Raw genomic sequence first — 19,345 nt, 5'->3', positions numbered from 1 at the left:
ACCCAGACAGCATCTGAGCCAACGGTTCAGAACACACCGAAAAAACTAAGCTGATTGACATTCAAAAACGACCTGGCATTGCCTGACGGCCGACCATCGGCTTGGTGTGTCCCGGCCTTAAGACTTATAATATAACATACAATTGCATCCATTTTGAATGTATGTGTTCCTCAGAAGCAAGGAAGTCATACACATTTGGACTAACATGAGGCTGACTAAATGAGGGCAGTATTTCACTTTTGGGTGAACTGTTCCTTTAACAGGTTGTGGTTGGTTAAACTCTTTTTTTTTTTCTTTTTTTTTTTCTGGATGTAACAAGTACCTCTGACATGAAGTGAGTGGAAACCATTTACACATTGAAAAAAACACATTAAGAGATGTGGCTTGAGGAACATTTAATTCAAGGCAGAGCAGAAGATTGGAATCTGTGTGTGTTTGTGTGTGCGCACACACCTGTGTCCTCATGTCAGTCCACTATCGCTGTCTGAGTAAGACAGGCTTTAAATGAATAGTGCCCTGGAATGGGGATGGACATAATTGCAAATCAAATTGGTTTTGGAATTAGTTGTTCCAATTACATACTTAATAGAAACCAAGGAATGACCAGCACAGGCAGAGGCCAGAGTATTAACACATTTTGCCACTGAGAAATGAAGGAACCGCTTTCAGTGACGGGAGCAAGCACAACCCGCCACCACTGGTCAATTGCCATGGCCACCACCTGACTTTCATTAGCTTTTCAACAAAAGCAACTTCTGTAGAGTTTAAGGCCTTATGTTCAGAAGAGAATGATTTTGGAGAGTTACTGTTCATGGAAGTAACATTGTGGGCAGAAATGGCACCGTTTTTAGAAGCTAATAAACGTGGGCTGCATCCGAAATCGCATACTTCCCCACTGTATAGTAGGCGAAAAACAGTATGTGATTAAACAAGTGTGTCTGAATTCACAGTACTCATAAAAGAGTAGGCAAAAAGTACACGAATGACCTACTACTTCCAGTGAGATTCTGAAGTGTGCATATGATGGACACTTTACTATATCATGAGGCCACGGAAGAGGACTTATTAATGGCAGTGAAGCGACGTAACTGACTCTGGTAGGTCACATGATAATGACAGCATGGCGGATGTAGTACGTGTGAGCTACAATCATACTACACACATTCATATATATAGAACATACTTTTTAGCAGTCGTGAAGTAATCACTTATTCAATATAAGTACCTACTCAAGAGAGTATGTGATTTCGGACGCAGCCCTTGATATCTTTTTTTGAGTGCTTAATGGAGTTGTCTAAAATTATAGTATTATTGATTAAAAATGTTTTAGACATCTTATAACCTCTCTGTTTCCCCCAGTGTCTTTCCAGGGAAAATAAATTGTATATAAAAAACACATCAAATGCCATTAAACCACTCTGAATATTGCTGTCAAACCGTCTTAAAGTAAATTTATTTTAAAAAAGATCAATGCCACAATTCCAATATTCATTTTAACTGGTGTCAGTGCTATGTCCATGAATAGACTCTGAGATGATTTATAGTCCTAGTAAAATCTAAGATCATTTTAGATAGTTTTAATAATCAATGTGTCATTTAATGAAAACACAATATTCTTAATAAAAAAAGTATATGCTGGCTTAATATTAGCACATTGACCTTGACACTCTAACTGCTCTGAATTTTCATATGGATATTCATTTATTCACTTATTCATTTACTGGTTACCAAGCATTTTATCTGCAGAAATTAGAGGAATAGTTCACATATGATTATTCTGTCCTCTTTTACTCTTAATGTTACTAATGTTGCTAACTTAAGAAAGAAGAAGAAGAAGAAAAGGAGTAGAAAAGGCTATCACAAAACTGGCTCATGCAAGGTTTGTTATACCAAGTCTTCTAAATTTATTTACCCTGCATGAGGAACAGGCCTAAATTTAAATCAGATCTATCTCAAATCAGCACAAGTATTCCCTATCAAGACAGATATTCATATGTCGAACCTGGCTTGATGTGTCTTTCAAATTTGTATAGGCAACATGAACTATTTCAACAAATAACCACTTAAATTTCATTCTTCAGGTGTATCATTCACAAGTTTTGGAATATAGTGTAATGTTTATGGACTTTTTATGAGCTGTCAGGAAAAAAAATCGATAATAAGAAAGAAAGTTATTCAAGTTTGGATTTGTGTGTGTTAAGAAAGACTTTAAGACTGTCCTCAACAATGTAAAAGACCGTAATAACAAAAAACACTTTCTGAAACTTGAACTCTTTTTTTTTTGTTTGTTTTTTTGAAAGAGATCTGTAAACTTTACATTTTCGGTGTGACTTTCGAGCATGAATGTTTCTGTCTGATTGGGGGCGCATGACACCGTGTTTCAGAAGCTTTCCCTTTTCCACGTGCTCTCCATGAAAAATAATATAGGCTGTAGTGTGCTGAGGGCGGACCAATCAGCGCTGAGCAGGGCGGAGCGGCTGGGATGCCGAATTCAACTTCAAATTCAGCTCTGTACAAATTAGCTACTATTCCTGAGGAGAGAAACTCGAACGGCGCATTCAAAGCCTTTTAAAGAATTGTTGATTTTACTAGCATCCGACTAAACTTTGAATTTCTTGACAGGAGCCTTATTGCAAGTTTGTATCTTCGGTCCGGGCAGCAGGTGTTCAGTGACCGCCACAGAGCTCAGTTCTCTTCGCTTGATGCATTCATTCACCCAAACCATACCGCCAGAGCGTTAGATGAGGAGTTTAAGCTTCCAAAGTTACGAATTACATCGATTCAGTGCGTACCCGAACTTTAAGCAGTAACTGCTGGAAAGATGTACCAAGTGATGATGAAGGTGAGTGCATCTGTTGTCTAATATGTTTACAATTGCCCGGGTTTGGAGTGGACCTCCAACGAATGACTCTTATGAGTCGGCTCTTTTTAGTGAATCAAAAACAGAGCGCGACCAGTGTAATTCGACTCCCAAAGGAGTGATTCTTACGTGTCGGTTCTTTTTAGTGAATCAAATCATGCAGCGCGACTATTGTGATCAAATGATTTTTTTTTTGCTTGTTCTCTTTAGTGAATCAAAACACTTATGAATCAATCGGTTACTAAATTAATTCGTCTAATTTACTGAACCACAAGTTATTATTTTCTACTTTATCTAGCTGACTGGTTGTGAACAAACTAATATACAACACTTTAATTGTTGTTGTTTTTTTGTATTTGTTTGTGAAAAGTAAATAAAACATCTCAGTAAACACATTTTTCAAGACATATATGAAGTGTAGGATATATCTAATGTGTTAGCTACTCAGAAGGTTTATAATTTAAGCCATATTACACCGTTTTTAATTTGGATACTCATGACGTCTGCTTTTTCTGTTCACAGGTGTTTATTCGTTTACGAGGAATTTGTACTGGACGTTCTTGACCTATGTGATTCTTTTTGCGTCCTGCATGGTTAACCTGTTGGATACATAAAGTATTCTGGGTAACATTACACTTAACCAGATTAAACAGGCAATATTTCCAGCGGTCTGTTCCAAATGGATAAAGGCACATCTAATGAGCACCGATATGGATTGTAAGGGATTCTTCAAGAGTCGCTGAATGCCGTGAAAATGCTCGAAATGATCGGGTAGATAATCCGAACTGCGAATACGTCAAAACAACGTGGGTTTACAGGAGATATTGGCGCTCTAAGCGGATAAATTAAATCCGGTACACTCAAACGTATTAATACTTAACTGGAATCAATACTGAAACATCATGAGCCGTCTCGGGACACAGAAGAGCGGCTCGCGCTTAGCGAAGGGATGTTCGTTGTTTTTGGAGCAGTGTACGGAGACTTGGTCTTTTTGGTTTGAAGGTGTCGTTTTATTCAGTGCTGAATACGCGGGTGAGGGCTTTCAGAAAGCCATGAGCCATGAAAGTAAAGCGACCGGGAAAGTCGCGGACTCAGAGCTGAACTCTCCGGCGTGTGGGATGAATGAGAATCGCCTCGTAAATGCGGTGAAGCGAAGCGCGCACTTTCCTCTTTTCTCACAAACCTCCACATCTGCCGAGGTTACAGATTACAGCTTCTCCGGGGGTCAGAGCCCTCTTACCAAGGGCAAGGTTAAAGGGATTATTGACCGCCAAGGAAATACAAGGAAGGTGATGACGGGGAAAGCGAGGTGCGGGATGTGGGGTTGGATTTTTGCCCTTGTGTTCCTCTGGAATACCCACATGTTGCGCGCTCAAGGTAAGTTTAGAGTTGTATATCATAACTTCACTTTTTTTTCTTTTTTACTCAGGGTTTGAAATGTTATTTTGACAAGTAAATGTTAAAATTTTACTTAGACCATGTGTTTTTTTTATTTTTTATATAAAGTTGATTGTAATTATGTCATTGAATGTATAAAATGCATGTATAAAAAATCTGTTTGTATACAATGGTGCTAATTGTTATGGATGGGGTAAGTAAATTTAAACATTTAGGGCATTTAAGGGTATCCGAAAACTAGAAAGAGAGAGAACGAGGGGCAGAGAGAAAAAGGGGGGCATAGGCTAGACAGAAGGAGATGGGGGAGATGGATAGAAAGGAAAAGAGGGACATATAAAGAGAGAAAGGAAAAAGGGGGACACAGAAAGAGATGAACAGAATGAGGGACATGGAGAGAGAGGGGTGGGCGATCGTGCCTGTATGTGTCTCAACAAAAGCGGTAAAGGTCATATGCTGTCAACACGCACATTTTCTCAGGTCACACACACGTCGTATTGACTGAACGTCAAACTGACAAGTAGAGGGAGCAGGATGCATGAATTTACGAAGTGCAGGCGTGTGAAAAAGAAAAGGGTGTGAAGGAAAGGACACTGACCCACTGAGATTCAGAATTATGATTCAGAGCAGAATTCAGTTAAGCCTTGACTGGAATCGGCTTCATCAGGCTGTAGACTGCATACGGTGCCAGCTGGGTCGCTCTGGTACCCGGCAGGCTGTTTTTCAAAGGGGGGCGGTGTGTTACTGATTGAATTAGGATGTTTTAAAGCAGAGCACAGATTTTGCGTGCCACGCGTGGGAGCATCTCAGTCTTTAAAATGGCAGCAAGATTAAAAGATTCAAAAGTATGATTGTATTGCAAGCGACGCCTCACCGTATTAAACGCATTTGGCATGGAGATGCCGTGGGCTTTTCAGTGTTGGGGCTGTGAAATTCATCTGTCTTTCTTTTGAAGGTTGCATTAATGCAAACGCATGAATGCATTCGACTCAAAACAGTTACAAGAACACCCACTCCTGTGACTTCAGCATTGGTGGCTGGCACTTTTTCCTCTCTCACTTTCTCTGCGTGCTTGCAGACTCAGCTTTCTCCCCGTGTTAATGTCAAGGTCTCGCTATGGCTTTGGATGTGGCCCAAACCCCAACCTTAAGGAGGTCAGAAGGTTATTGATCACATCCCATCAGAGAATGGCAGAAAGAGAGTCATCCTGCTTTGTTAAGCATCATATTAGTTTTATTCCAGCGCAACCATCAGTTTTCTCTAATCAAGTTTATTCTTTTTAAACCTGAAATCCCTCAAGAATTTGTGTCTATCATCATTCAAAGCTTCAGTTTAGAAGAAATTGAACATTTGTTATTCAGAAGTTATATTTAGAAGCAGGCCACTTGCAAGAAAAAGTCCAATGCATGCTCAACTTCTAAATCACTGTCAAGGTCTGCTCATGGAAAGAATTTAGAGCCTATTATAGACAAAATTGGAAGCGGTTAATATGATATTCGCAGCAAGTGTGAAGCAGCATTTTAGGCACTAGTTTGAAGGTTAATGTTTATTTTGGTCACACTTTAGAATAGGGTTCAGTTCTCACTATTAACTAACTATTAACCACGACTTTTGCCTCAATAAACTCCTAATTACTGCTCCTTAATAGTTAGTAAGGTAGTTGTTCAGTTTAGGTATTGGGTAGGATTAAGGGATGTAGAATATGGTCGTGCAGAATAAGGCGTTAATATGTGCTTTATAAGTACTAATAAACAGCCAATATTCTAGTAATATGCATGCTAATAAGCAACTAGTTAATAGTGAGAATTGAACCCTAAAGGTCTTTGCACACCGAGTCCGAAATTTTCGAATATGTTTTTTTGCATTCGTCATCCTAAAAATTCGTCACGCACAGAAGCCTTGCTGAGTCATTACAAAATGGAGTCTTCAAGCTGTGAGGATGATTTTGTTGTCCTCTCTCTTCTTAAAAAGAGAAAAAGAAAGAGGAAATATTGGGTCCATCCAATCCTGAGATTGCATAGAGATGAATGAGAGTTCCATCTCCTTATCAAGGAGCTGTGGGATTGTCCCGAGCGATTGAAAGTTTACTTCATGATGTCAGTGGCTCAGTTTGATGCTTTGCTAGCGATACTGGAGCCACATATTAAAAAAGAAGACCACCAATATATATGGATTCCGCACTTTGTTTGTCATACAGTGTTTTGTGCTGCGAGATGAAGTGGATCAACTTGTCAGACGCCATTCTGGATTTTGGTGTCCGCTTGTACGGTGGCTTTGAATGGTCAAAACACCTCTCAAAATGTTTGCTACGGGTGCAAAAAAAAACGCAGAAAATTAAACCCGATCCGATTTTTTTTTTTAGAGTTTCGGAAGCAGTGTGTAAATGTGATTGACACAACGTGAGGTTGTATTTATTTTTTAACATGCGAAAATTTTGGACGTGAATTTCGGACTCAGTGTGCAAAGCCCTTAAGTGTTACCTTTATTTTTTCAAATAAACATTAAGATAAGTTAAGATCTTTTGATCTGAGATCAGAATTCTGACAGTAATGGATCATGTGGGACACTTGCTGTTCTATGCAATGCAATTCGAGCCTAATCATATTTCTTCCAGTTGTCCTGTCATGAAGCTGTTAATAATATGAGGTAGGCCAAGTTATTTTCTTCCATCTTGCTTTTACAAAAGACTAATATTAAATTCATAGTGAATGAAGAGAGCTGCTGAACATACAACATGCATCAACACGTGTCTTTGTGGGTTTTCCTTTAATCCTAAACAGATTTTTAAAATGCTTCAGTCCCAAAAGCTGAAACTTTTGAGGACTGTCACACACCGTCCCAAGTTGTTTTGCTGCGCTCTCTGTATTTATGACTCTTGCCAGGCATGTCAGTCGCTGAGTGGCTTTCTGTGTGTACGCTCTCAATGCACGTCAGTGATGAATGTTTGCATTCGAACGCTCTGACATCTTGATGCGCCACTGAGGTCCCTCAGAGAATCAAATGAAGAAGTGAGGTGCAAGAGAGATGGGATGAGAGAAAGGATGTGGGCTGAAACAAGCAGAAAGAGTGCAGATGTTAAAGAGGAGTGGAGCGTGAAAAGGAGGAAGCAGTGCAGAAAGAAGAAAGGGGAAGGATGGATGGGATGGTAGTTTTGGATGGGTAGATCTCTACGGAGGAGAGCACTGGCATCTCTTTACCATGTTCTTCCTTTACATCCATCACAAGAGACAGTTTTAGGGTCACTGGGATGTCTATCAAATCAAAAAGGAAAGAAAAGCCTGTGCGTTAGCTAAAGCGGAGGAAGAGAGGGGGAAAAAAGTGGAGTGGAGGAGAACATAATGATGGAGGGAGGCAAAACGCAGAGAAACTGAGAGAGAGAGAGTGTAGGCATGATGGAAGAAATCGAGATTGATGTGATTGCTTGTCTGTGTGTGCGCGTGTCCGCGTGCGCGGGCCCTGGCAGGGACGGCACGGCATGAAACTGCTCCTTGTGTCTGAAGCCTCTCTCTGTGCCGCTCTGGTCAGATGGGCTTTTGATCCCGGATGACAAACTCCTGCAGGGGCTGAATAAGAACTGCTCAGAATTACACCCAGTGCCACACTCCAGTACGTATTGCATTTTTCCCACAATCCCCTGCCATGCTTCCACTGGCACACTAAAACCCCATACTGCCTTCCAACTCTCCAGTTACCATAAATATTCAAACAAATCCTCTACACCTTCACTCTACGGCCAGGCAGTCGGTTTATCAAGTCAAAGTATATCAAGACTAAATTTTGACGTAGCTCATTCTGCTCGGTTCATGCTATGGATATGAGTGATACTTCAAGTCATGTGACTTGTTTAGGAGATTGTGTTTAGCATCAGACATTGTGGGTGAAAATTTCCCATAAACTTTCTTTTTAAAGGATTAGTTCACTTCAGAATTAAATTTTCCTAATAATTTACTCACCCCATGTCATCCAAGATGTTTATGTCTTTCTTCAGTCAAAAATTAAGGTTTTTGAGGAAAACATTCCAGGATTTTTCTCCATATAGTGGACTTCAACAGGGTTCAGTGGGTTGAAGGTCCACATTGCAGTTTCAGTGCATCTTCAAAGGGCTCTACACGATCCCAGCCTAGGAAGGGTCTTGTCTAGCGAAACAATCGCTAATTTTTCTAAAAAAAAAAAAAAAAAAAAAAAATTATATACTTTTTAACCACAAATGCTCATCTTGCACTAACTCTGCGATGTGCAATGCATTACATAATCACGTTGGAAAGGTGACGTGTGACGTAGGCGGATGTACCGCGGTAGGGCAAAAAACTCCATCCCATTTTCTCCTCCAACTTCAAAATCGTCCGACATTGTTGTTTTACTTTTTTTTTTTTGTAAAGGCCATTTGACTTAGTCTTTGCACATTCGCTTTGTAAACACTTGCTCGGTACTTACGCCTACGTCACGCGTGACCTTTCCAACATGATTGAATAATGCGTGGCGCATCGCAGAGCTAGTGCAAGATGAGCATTTGTGGTTAAAAAGTATATAATTTTCATTTTTTTTAGAAAATAACTGAGCGTTTTGCTAGACAAGACCCTTATTCCTCGGCTGGGATCATGAAGAGCCTTTTGAAGTTGCACTGAAACTGCAATTTGGACCTTCAACCCGTTGAACCCTGTTGAAGTCCACTATATGGAGAAAAAATCCTGGAATTTTTTCCTCAAAAACCTTAATTTCTTTTTGACTGAAGAAAGAAAGATATAAACATCTTGACTCTGAAGTGGTGTCCTTATCAGACCAGATTTGATATGATGCCATGACATGATAGGTTGCTTTTCCATTTTAATCAGAGTTTGTCCTAACCAGCCGTGACAATGATATGCGTCGAGCAACAGGAGATTCTGTTTTTTTTAGAATGGTGTCTATTTCTGCAATGTTGTGGCTGACAGCTCAATGATTATCTCAGGTGTTTATGTTTTAAGCATAATATTAAAATTGTTTTATATGAGTTTGAATATAATTTTTACGTGACACTATAGCCATAATGATATTGACGATAGTAATTTACCTCAGATCTTAAAAATAAAGAAAACAAGAACATTCAAAACATATGACTTTAACATGGAGGCCACCATGATATGCATGCAGTCTTCATCTCATGTAAGGCTACTTTTAAACATTTGTCAAAAATCCTGTTCATTTCTTTAGGTCAGTGATGCGAAATTTCGGCAACTGGAAATATTTGGCTGAAATGGGGAAAAAAATGGTTTTGGCTCAAAATAGATTTGGAGCATCAAAAATCATTATCCATAACACTGACATTTAATTGCCGGTGTTCTGTCGATTTGTCCTACCTTGTCAGATTTTGCTGCCTCCCATTAAAACAGTAGGTAGCACAATTCAACAGCAAAAAATGCTACCTATCAGATTGTGCTACCAGCATCATATTCATGTGGTTTGAGGCTTTATTAATATCAGTACTTATTCCTACCCTAAACCTAAACCTTAAAACATTGCAAATATAGGATAAAATGTCAGGACACCTGCTTTCCAATAACTAGTTTTTACTGTCCATTTCGTGTGCATAATGTGGATAGAGCAAAATAGATATACGTGTCAGCAGTGTAATGGACGCACTTCACCGTGATCAAAAATTATGCTTGAGTAGCAATATGTAAAATTTGTTCGGCTGAAATATGAAGAGGCGGCTTGTTGCCAAAGAACTAAACTATGACTATTTTATTTATACTTTATTATGGCTTTCAATTCAAACACATTTAATACAATTATACAAATAAACTTTTCCTTTTAAAGAATTTTTTTTTTGTTATTCCTTATTTTTCCTTCTACTTTCTCTTCCTTTCACTTTTTTTCCCCCTTTTGTGGTAATACCCACCACCAACACATACAGTAAAGAAAATAATTAGAACAATAACCAATAAATACATAATTAAGCACTTACATATGAAAAGGAAAAAAAAAGAAAAGGGAAAAAAAGAAAAAAACAGGAACTAAATACAAACTCCTCACTCAAGCTCAAATATGCAAATTAAAAAAGGTACACATTTACATATTTATATCAAACTTATAATGACACCTAATTCTTAATCATTCAAATAATATTATTTAAACATCAATTACTAATAATATTAAAAAAGTAAATAAATAAAATAAATGAATAAAAAAGGGAGGCAGGATTATATATAAAAAGGTTATTAATATGATATGTATTCCTTTATTTAAGAAATGAATCGTTTTATTTGATTTCGGTTTATGGCTAAATGAAATCTTTAATTAGAGCTTCAGTAAAAAGTTAATTTGCGGTGCATCACTTTTTGTGACAAACCATTTGTGAAAAAATTTACTTGGTCTACCTTTAAATGGTCATCAATGTAAGCTATATTGCACAAGTAAATGACTTCCTACAATGGAAATGATGTGGAATTTTCTGTATTGGGAAGGATATACTATAAGTGCATATGCTTTGGTCCTAATTTACATCTAGTCTGTCTTGGTCCTCTTCCCTGCATTGTTCCTCTGCTCAATTACCTTCTTTTACCATGTTTCTCACGTTGACACCCTTAAAGTATTTCGAGGTGCCTTGTTGTGTCACTGTGTGTGTGTGTGTGTTTATGCATGAGTGCAACGTTAGTATCGGGCCCCAAAAGCCGTTGTGCCTTCTTTGTTCGCTTGTATTGTCCGGTTGTAGACCCGACCCTCCCCCAGGGTGACCCAGACTGTGTCATTACCAAAGCCTTTGTGACTCTTTCATTTTAAAGTGGCCAAATGAGAATAAACCTCTTAATTTCAGTGGTAAACGAGTGACTTAATTAGTTTATTGCTAACAACGTTTTATTATAGTAATCATCTTGAATGATTAGAAAAAAATAACTTTGATAGTTTGCCGACAGGTGGTCTATTACGAACAACAATATAACTGCTCACATTCGCTGCGATGAATTAAAGAGCTTTAAGGAAATGCTTGGCAATAAACACTTGGATTTAATTTGCTCTGCCTGTCTGAACACATCTGCCTTCCGCACTTAAGTATTATCAGGCGATCGTTACATGTACAAGACATGCTCGACATCCTGTCTTTCCACCTCCTCTCTCTCTCTTCAAGTGAAAGTTAGCACATTTGTCTGCATGACAATAATGAATCTTATTTGGGATAAGATCAAAGCCAGAAAGACATAAGAACATTTTCACACAGAGCAATTTTGACTTGAATTTACATGTGAAACATTTTCTTTAATTCCCTCGTTGTTCTATTCCTCCACTCTGAAATTGGTTTCAGCTGTTTCTTCTTTCTGCTTCTCTCTTTCGTTTCTCTCTTTTTTACTTGTTTATGCCTGTAGCATTGACTTGAGTCAAAGCATTGGCGTTTTGACAGAGGCCTTTCCATCGTTACTAATCAGCTTTCACACCAATAGATTTTTTCTTTAGTGTTTATAAATGATGAGATTAGCACATCTTATTATCAAGTATTACATGTACAAGTGCCTACTTTGCCTTTGAATAGAAGTGGTACCTCGGCAATGTGCGTGTACGCACCATTCGTTGGTTTCTGGAAGCCCAGAAGGCCGTGTTTCATATTATGCGGGATTGTACAAGTGCCACATTAACATCTTTTCAATTTCTGCTTGTCATCGAGTGAGTTTATCAGTTATGCAGGATTAGTCCGTGAGAACTACTGTAGTTTATTATCTGAATGGGAATTATTTCAGTGCCATGCACTACTTGAACTGGAAGCTCATTAATTAAAAATTAATTAAAAAGAAATTTAGGGCAAACTGACATGTCGGTTTACACAGTCAGCTAAAAGCTGATGAGCAAATGAAGTGTTTTTATTGTCTCTTTTCTCAGAGTCAAGGCCTCTGATGATTGGGATAGAAGAGGCCTGTAAATATTTGCTCCAAATATGAAGAAATGAAACTGTTGCTTTATTTGACTATGATGAAATGTGACCTGTGCTCGTTTCTAAAAGATGAGTTTAGCTCGGGCTTTTTAAAGCCGCGGACGTACGATGCCATAACCAGCATCAAAGTTTACTCGCTTAATTGAAAGAGATTCATGATTTCACAGTTGCTCACAGATGAAAGTGTTTACAGTGCCAACACATGACATGACCGACATAGCCAATAACAAAGTATCCAAAGATTAATGCATCCTTTTATGATTAAAAAGAACTCAGTGCAATTCTGATCAATATTTCTGTGGTTACAATTCTTATTACAGGCGTCAGCTGCTTTAGTCGCAGTGTAAGTCAGTTGTTTTCTTAGTAATTGGGCACGTGGAAGCCAAAGCTCTGACCCATAACTTAATGTTTACGGCCTACAGTACAGTTCTAAGTCAGCATCATAAAGCAACTGTCATGAAACCTCAAAAGTGAACGATTTAAAAGACTCTAATCACACAAATTGACTCGACTTGATTGATTTAATTGATTTAAATAGTTTGACATTAACAAGATGCTAAGTTAACAGCATGATACTTAAATATGCCTAAAAATACAAAGTATACTCAAATAATGGGTAAAATAGTACATTTTAAAGGGATAGTTCACCCAAAAAAGAAAATTCTGTAATCATTTACTCTCTCTCAAGGTGTTTCAAAGCTGTATAAATTTCTTTGTTCTGTTGTACACAAAGGCACAGTATTTGGAAGAATGTTTGTAACCAAGCAGATCTCGCCTCTCATTTTTCCTATTATGATAGTCAATGGGGGGTGAGATCAGCTTTTTTAGGCCAAGTCAGCTTAAAATCCTTTCCATCTAAACTGGTTATAACTTTTAAGCCTAGTAGTGAATGTTTTATAAGCAGTAGGATAACCATATACATCCACACAGTAAAGCATAACCAAAACAATGTTCTTCTGCAAAATGCAGTTTTGTTTAAAGGTGCAGTGTGTAAATTTTGGTGGCATCTGGCGGTGAGGTTGCGACTGCAACTAACTGCGCACACCCCTCCCTTTCGGAGAAGCTACGATGGCCATCTGGCCGACACGTCGTCGTCTGAGACAGCAGAGAGTCTGTGTGAAGCAATGAGATTTCTTACTTCTAACAAAGAACGGTCTCTGCTTCTAATAAACCAGACGACTACGACTACTACTACTACTACTACTTTGTGCATATTCAACATAGTGACGATGCAAGCTGCCTCTAAAAACACAAAATTATTTAGAAGAAGAACAACATAGTGACGAAACACGCTCTGTAGAGTGTTTGTCCGTTTAGGGCTGCTGTAGAAACATGCCGGCACATAAAGGCGACTTGACATGGAGGGGGGACCCACGGTGTATGAGACAGAAATGTCTCATTCTGAAGTAATAAAAACATAAGGGTTCATTATGTAAGGTCTTTATACACCACTGAAAACATAGTTATGTATATTATATTGCATTTCTGTCAGTAGATCCTTCCAAATTTTACACATTACTCCTTTAAACGCTAGAGGGCCAAAAAGTAGTGTACCTTTAATATTTGATACATTTTTAATCAATTATTTTCATTATTCAATGAAATCTAATTAAATCTTATCTTCAATTATAATCAACATTTCTCACTTTATACACATTTTTTGAATTTTTTCTTCTGGTAAAAATTTTCAGTTTAGTAATAGTTGTATGTATGTAGCTTAACTCTTTCCTCGCCAAACATGGAATCTTCCGTTATTTGTGGGAAAATGCTTCCCCACCAAACATTGAAATTGTTATACACTATGACACATCTGATAGAGTACTGAATCTCCTGATCAAAGCACATGCGAAGTTGCAGAAACAAGCAAAATCATATGTAATCATATGCATATGTAAAATTACAATCACCAACATTAAACAGCATATACATCAAAACTGCCTAATGTTAATGAATGAAATATCGACCCAGGATGAGCTACAGGACTGCAAGCATGTTGATAAACTTGATTTACTCCTTCTATGTTTTCATCATTGTTCTAAATCCGATCCAGATTTAGTCTTTGACAAAAACGTGATTTTTTTTTTCATAGCTTTTTGCTCAAAATGTTGCTTTTTTATGAAACTTACCCATATTCTAGTGTTGATAAAAACAAGAATGCATGAAGCTAATATAAAACAGTTTTTTTCTTTAAAAGCAGAGGGCCTGTTCGTTCTTTTGATATATTGCATGTTCAGATATTCATACAACAAAATATTCTAGGGACCATGACATTTTTGTAAAAATGATAAAAAATGCTGGCGGTGACTGGCAACATTTTTAAAAAATGCTGGTGCAGAAAGAGTTAACTAACTGTTTGTCCTTGTAGCAGTTGTCAGTGGCAAGGCATCTCTGACCAAACATCTCCACATTCCTAATGCCAGATTGTGCAAAGTTTGACGTTAGTGAGACCAAGCCCCAAGGGGTCATGTTTGTCCCGTAACTAATTGTGATGTACCAATTTTTAATATAAGGAAAAACATGCATAACATGCTTCAGAAATGTATTTTGTGTTGAATGAAATAGAGAAATGTGTATAGGAATCACTTGAGGGTGAGTAAATGACAGAAGCTTCATTTTTGAGTGAACTACACCTTTAAGAGATGTTTGGAAAGAGTTTGGAAGCCTTTCTTACTTTTTAATTAATAAAAAAATTAGAAAAGATTAGACAGACTGATGTCAGTTTTGCTGTATGAACTTGTATTCAGAGATTGTATCTGTTCTACTGAACTCATCATTTAATTGTCCTAGAACTGTTGCTGCAGGCCCCAAAGTCAGCCTTCATATCATGTGACACTGGAGAGTATTTGTATTCAAGAATGAATTTAGTCATAATTTTCAGCATTCATTGGGTACAAACAAACCATAAATACGCTATAAAGCCTGTTAATACTTGATTGCATGATGGTTGTAGAGGACAGGGAAGGGTAATTAATTGTGTAATGGGAATTTAGAGTTACATAGAGTTCATCCCAACATTTTCAACCGAAAATCTGTACACAGTCCAGAGTTAGATTTTCTACATTGTCTGTAAAATGCGGTTGTTCAGAAATAAGTGGTCTGATTTGTTCAAAATCAGCTGATTTGTGATGTTTGCTTAGATTTTGTGTTTGTGTGTGTGTGAGAGGGAGAGAAAGACTGTTAGTGTTTAACTTAAACCATCTGGCAACCAAGAGTAGAAAGACAAGAATATTTGCACATTCAACTGCCAAATGTTTTCAGAAATATCATATTCTAATGATTGATTTTTCTCCAAATATTAGTCCAAAGCAGAAAAATAAGTGACAAAACATATTTTTCAACATGTTTTTTTTTACATTTTAAGTAGAAAGCCACAGTTTTTCTCTCATGCAAAAACACACAAAAACACAAGCACACATTACACACATTAGGGATGCATTAGAGGCCCCGATGGCTTAGAGAAAGCTTCGAAATGGAGGCTGTTTATCTTCATTTTGCTCCATTGAACGTGCGCTACAGCCAACATTGCTAGCATGGGACTAAAAGCATTACAATAAACACCCCACCACTTCCACACTCCCCGTCTCTCATTCAAGTGAAATTTATATTTACATTAAGTCATTTAGCGGGTGCTTTCACCCAGAGAAATGCACTTACAACCCCGGAACAAACAATAGACAACCACTAGTTTGTCTGACAACAATAACCACCTTCCACAACCTCATAATCTCCCTCAAGCAGTCAGAGCTAAGAAAATCACTCGTGGACATCTGACTGCAGTGTTTTAACATCTCTGCATGGTGGTTCATTGGAGTGCTCATTTAATGAAAAAATGAAATCAGACACCCATGTCTTTTACTTACTGCTAGAGTTAAGAGCTTACATTAAGACACGCACATACTGTAAGCTCTGTTAGAAAACCGCCTACATAGGATGTATGCTGATATCGTATAAAGAATGCTGAAAACCAATCCAGTGCCAAAACTCATATATTGCATTTAAGATTTCATTTGTACTGGTCTACTGTATACTGTTTGTAGCTGTGTTGAATGTACAAAGTTTAAAAATCAAGTTTGTAAACACACAAAAAAAAAAAAAGAGAGACAAAGTCGACATCATCATTGAAATATGTATTGTAATATTTACAAAGAAACAAATTGCAATACATTTGCAGTGGAGACATGTCAGACTTTAGGGGGTTGCTTGGATGATATGAATGCATACAGAGAACATGCATTTATATTATCCAAGCAACCCCCTAAAGCCCATCCTGGCTTAGCTGAAATGTATTGCATTTTGTTACTATGAGTAATAGGCCTGCATAAAAAGTAAAATCAGCATGATACCGTATCATACAATCATTTCTCATTACAATACTATTTCACCTGTTGGCTTGTCTGTTTACATAAAAAATTACAATACATATTGCCTGTTTTGACTTCATTTAGGGTGTGTTCACACTTGTAGTTTGTTTCTCTTGGTTGTTTTGGTCCAGACCTGGTTCGCTTAGCGTTCATTTTTAAGTTCAAATCTAAAGACACACACGCAAAAAACATAACTTACCGAACATCCAAAACAATGCTTTTTGCTGTGCTAAATGCGCTACTTATGTGACCCGTGCTGGCAAAATGAGTCAGAATGCACAAGGGCTAATTACAATCTACAGCCAAAACAAGTCAAAAATGTTGATTTATGTGAATATTCATAGCGAATTTTTGATGGCATGAGTCTGAACCAATGAAATGTGATTTTCAAACTCATGCTGATGTAAACAAATCAATCTTACTTGCGCTGACTGACAGATCTGAAGCGTTGGCACCTCAGACAGCGCGATCCCGTTGTACACATATAAACAGAATTATAGTACTTAAAAATATTGAAGTAAAATATTGAAAAAAAAGTTGAATATATATATTTTCTTATAGATATTTGGTTTTGACAAGGTGTGTGCCAAATTAGGTGTTATTAACAGGGATTTTAAGCTATGGTTGTTTTGTTTTGGAACCTTCGGAAAACTTTAACTCGATTTTCCTCAAAATTGACTTTGCTGACTCTATCAACTTCAAACAAGTGTAGCTCTGTCAATTTTTGTCGGATTCCAACAAATCATATATAATTTTGAAGGTTTTTTAATAGATCTGCTGCAAGGAGACGGCGTTTCTGATGCCTGTACCAAAATGTAATGGGCAACGTAGCTCCTATGACGAGAAAAAACAGGTATGCTTGAGCATTCTGTCCTTTTTATGGTTGCATCTGGTGACATCATGTCCTGTTTTTGTTTCATTTAGATATCTTTGGTCCATGTTGCGTTCATATTTCTGTCAAACCGCACCAGGGTTCGTTTGGAAGCGGACCGACACCCACCTTTTCAGGAGTCTCAGTCCACTTGTTTGTTGCACACCAGGGTTCGAATTGCAGCGTTCGTACTTAATCAAATGAACCGCACTAACAGAGCAATCGCACCAGAGTTCGTTTTAATTGAACTAAACCTGGCGAGTGTGAACACACCATTAGATTAAAATTGTGTGATATGTTAAACCCTCAAACCATGCAACCAGTAACTGTGGGAAAACCATGGACTTAGTAATCATGCGTCGCGACGCGTCAAAAGACAATAGAACCCATTATAATCCGTGATATTGTCTACACTGGATGCGGCGCGACGCGACAAATTCCCGACAGTAAATGGATTCCTGACATAGTCCAAGTGCTTTCCAACGGTCGCCTTGTTGCGTTCAGTGTAGACAGCTTTTAGCTGTTGCGGCGCGATGCGACGCGATAAAAGTCGCGTCTGGTGTAGACATGGTGTAAGGGTGCATTCACACTTAGTTCAATTGCCTTGTCCAAACATGGGTTTTTATGGGGACTTTGGTACGGTTTGAGAGTTCAGGTCATCCAAACGAAACCGAACTTTGACGTCAGTTGAACCCAGGTGTTCACCAAAAGTGCTAGTTTGAACACACTCTAAAAATATTAACTATAACAATTTTTGCATTATTTTTCTGATATTGAATGAAATGTGAGTATATTTAAATTTTTTTTTAATTTTGAAATTTTGGAAACGCCTTCATGCTGGTACAGTAGAGCGTATATGATGCTTTAAAATGTTAGGTAGGCAGCTTGCTAGGTGTTGGAACAGATCAAAGGTCTTGGTAAATTTCTGTCCAGGGCACTAGCTTGAGTATGTACAGCAAACCCTACAATCTGTAAGACAGTCACCTGGGTACAGCAATGAATGAAGCACTTGAGTGTGCCGTGTCAGGTTACGTCTGTGTAAAAGACACAAATAAAGAAAGACAGAAAATGAGGGCGAGGAGGAGGGAGGGTGGTTCCTCTGTGTTAGTGAGCTTCAATTTACTAGTCTGAAATATTGTTTTACATGTTTCATTGGATATGTTCATTCAGGCTTTTATGAACCAACATGTGGTGAGGCTAGCATACTGTAGCTTAGGATCGGGCCTGTTCTGTGCAATTTGTCAAAAATGCATACTTTTCCATGGTTAAGGAACATTAATTTTAACATAAATATTTGATGATTCCTTGTAAGTTTAAGAAGTAACTTAATAATCATCAACTAAAAAAGAGGATCTGCAAGAACGTGGTAATGAAACCGAATTCTCTTTGAAAATTTTTGCTGGACAGCTAATTTGAGTTTCAAGATGTCATCACAGATGTTTCCAGTCAGCCTGATAGGTGTGTTTGAATAGTAAGATGAAGAATAGGTTCTTCATGACACAAAGGCTAGGCATGACACAAAGTAGAAACAATAAATATTTTTTTCCACATAGTAATAGAGATCATTACTGTAATTGTAGTTTGTATTAAATGCATTAATATCGAATTCAACTGACATGTGGTCTTAGGTGTGCATATACTGTATTTTGGCTATTTTACAAGGGCTTCAAACTAATCAAATCAGAGTATGGTAACTATCATATGAATGAGTATTTAAAGTTGCACAGTTTCAATCTGTCACCTTAGCAGCTCTGAGTTTTTACATAAAAGACTGCCTTAATGTTTTGATAATTAGTTTACTTATTCTGTTTTATTTGAAAGTTTTGTGTGTACAGATTCATTTATTTTTCTCTGGTTTGTTTACCTTTTCATCCATTTTATCAAAAATGTTCACTGGATCTGTTTACTCAGCATTGATCAGCCTTTCATCTAACAATTGAAGATCTAAATGGTTTGTT

At 37.7% G+C, this 19,345-nt stretch overlaps 1 protein-coding gene across 2 annotated transcripts in view; it reads left to right on the top strand.

The window, feature by feature from the left end:
• The first annotated feature begins 2,294 nt into the window (after window positions 1-2,294).
• sdk1b (sidekick cell adhesion molecule 1b) overlaps window positions 2,295-19,345 on the top strand; it is a 253,500-nt gene continuing 236,449 nt past the window's right edge. For both annotated transcript variants that reach the window (XM_051903427.1, XM_051903423.1), the window contains exons 1-2: window positions 2,295-2,842; window positions 3,383-4,237. In XM_051903427.1, the coding sequence (XP_051759387.1) occupies window positions 3,763-4,237 (475 nt within the window). In that variant the 5' untranslated portion in view covers window positions 2,295-2,842; window positions 3,383-3,762. The remainder of the gene's footprint in view (window positions 2,843-3,382; window positions 4,238-19,345) is intronic.

The sequence above is a fragment of the Ctenopharyngodon idella genome, chromosome 1 (genome assembly GCF_019924925.1).
Source record: "Ctenopharyngodon idella isolate HZGC_01 chromosome 1, HZGC01, whole genome shotgun sequence".
In the NCBI taxonomy this organism is placed as follows: Eukaryota; Metazoa; Chordata; class Actinopteri; order Cypriniformes; family Xenocyprididae; genus Ctenopharyngodon; species Ctenopharyngodon idella.
This window is presented reverse-complemented; position numbering and strand designations above follow the sequence as displayed.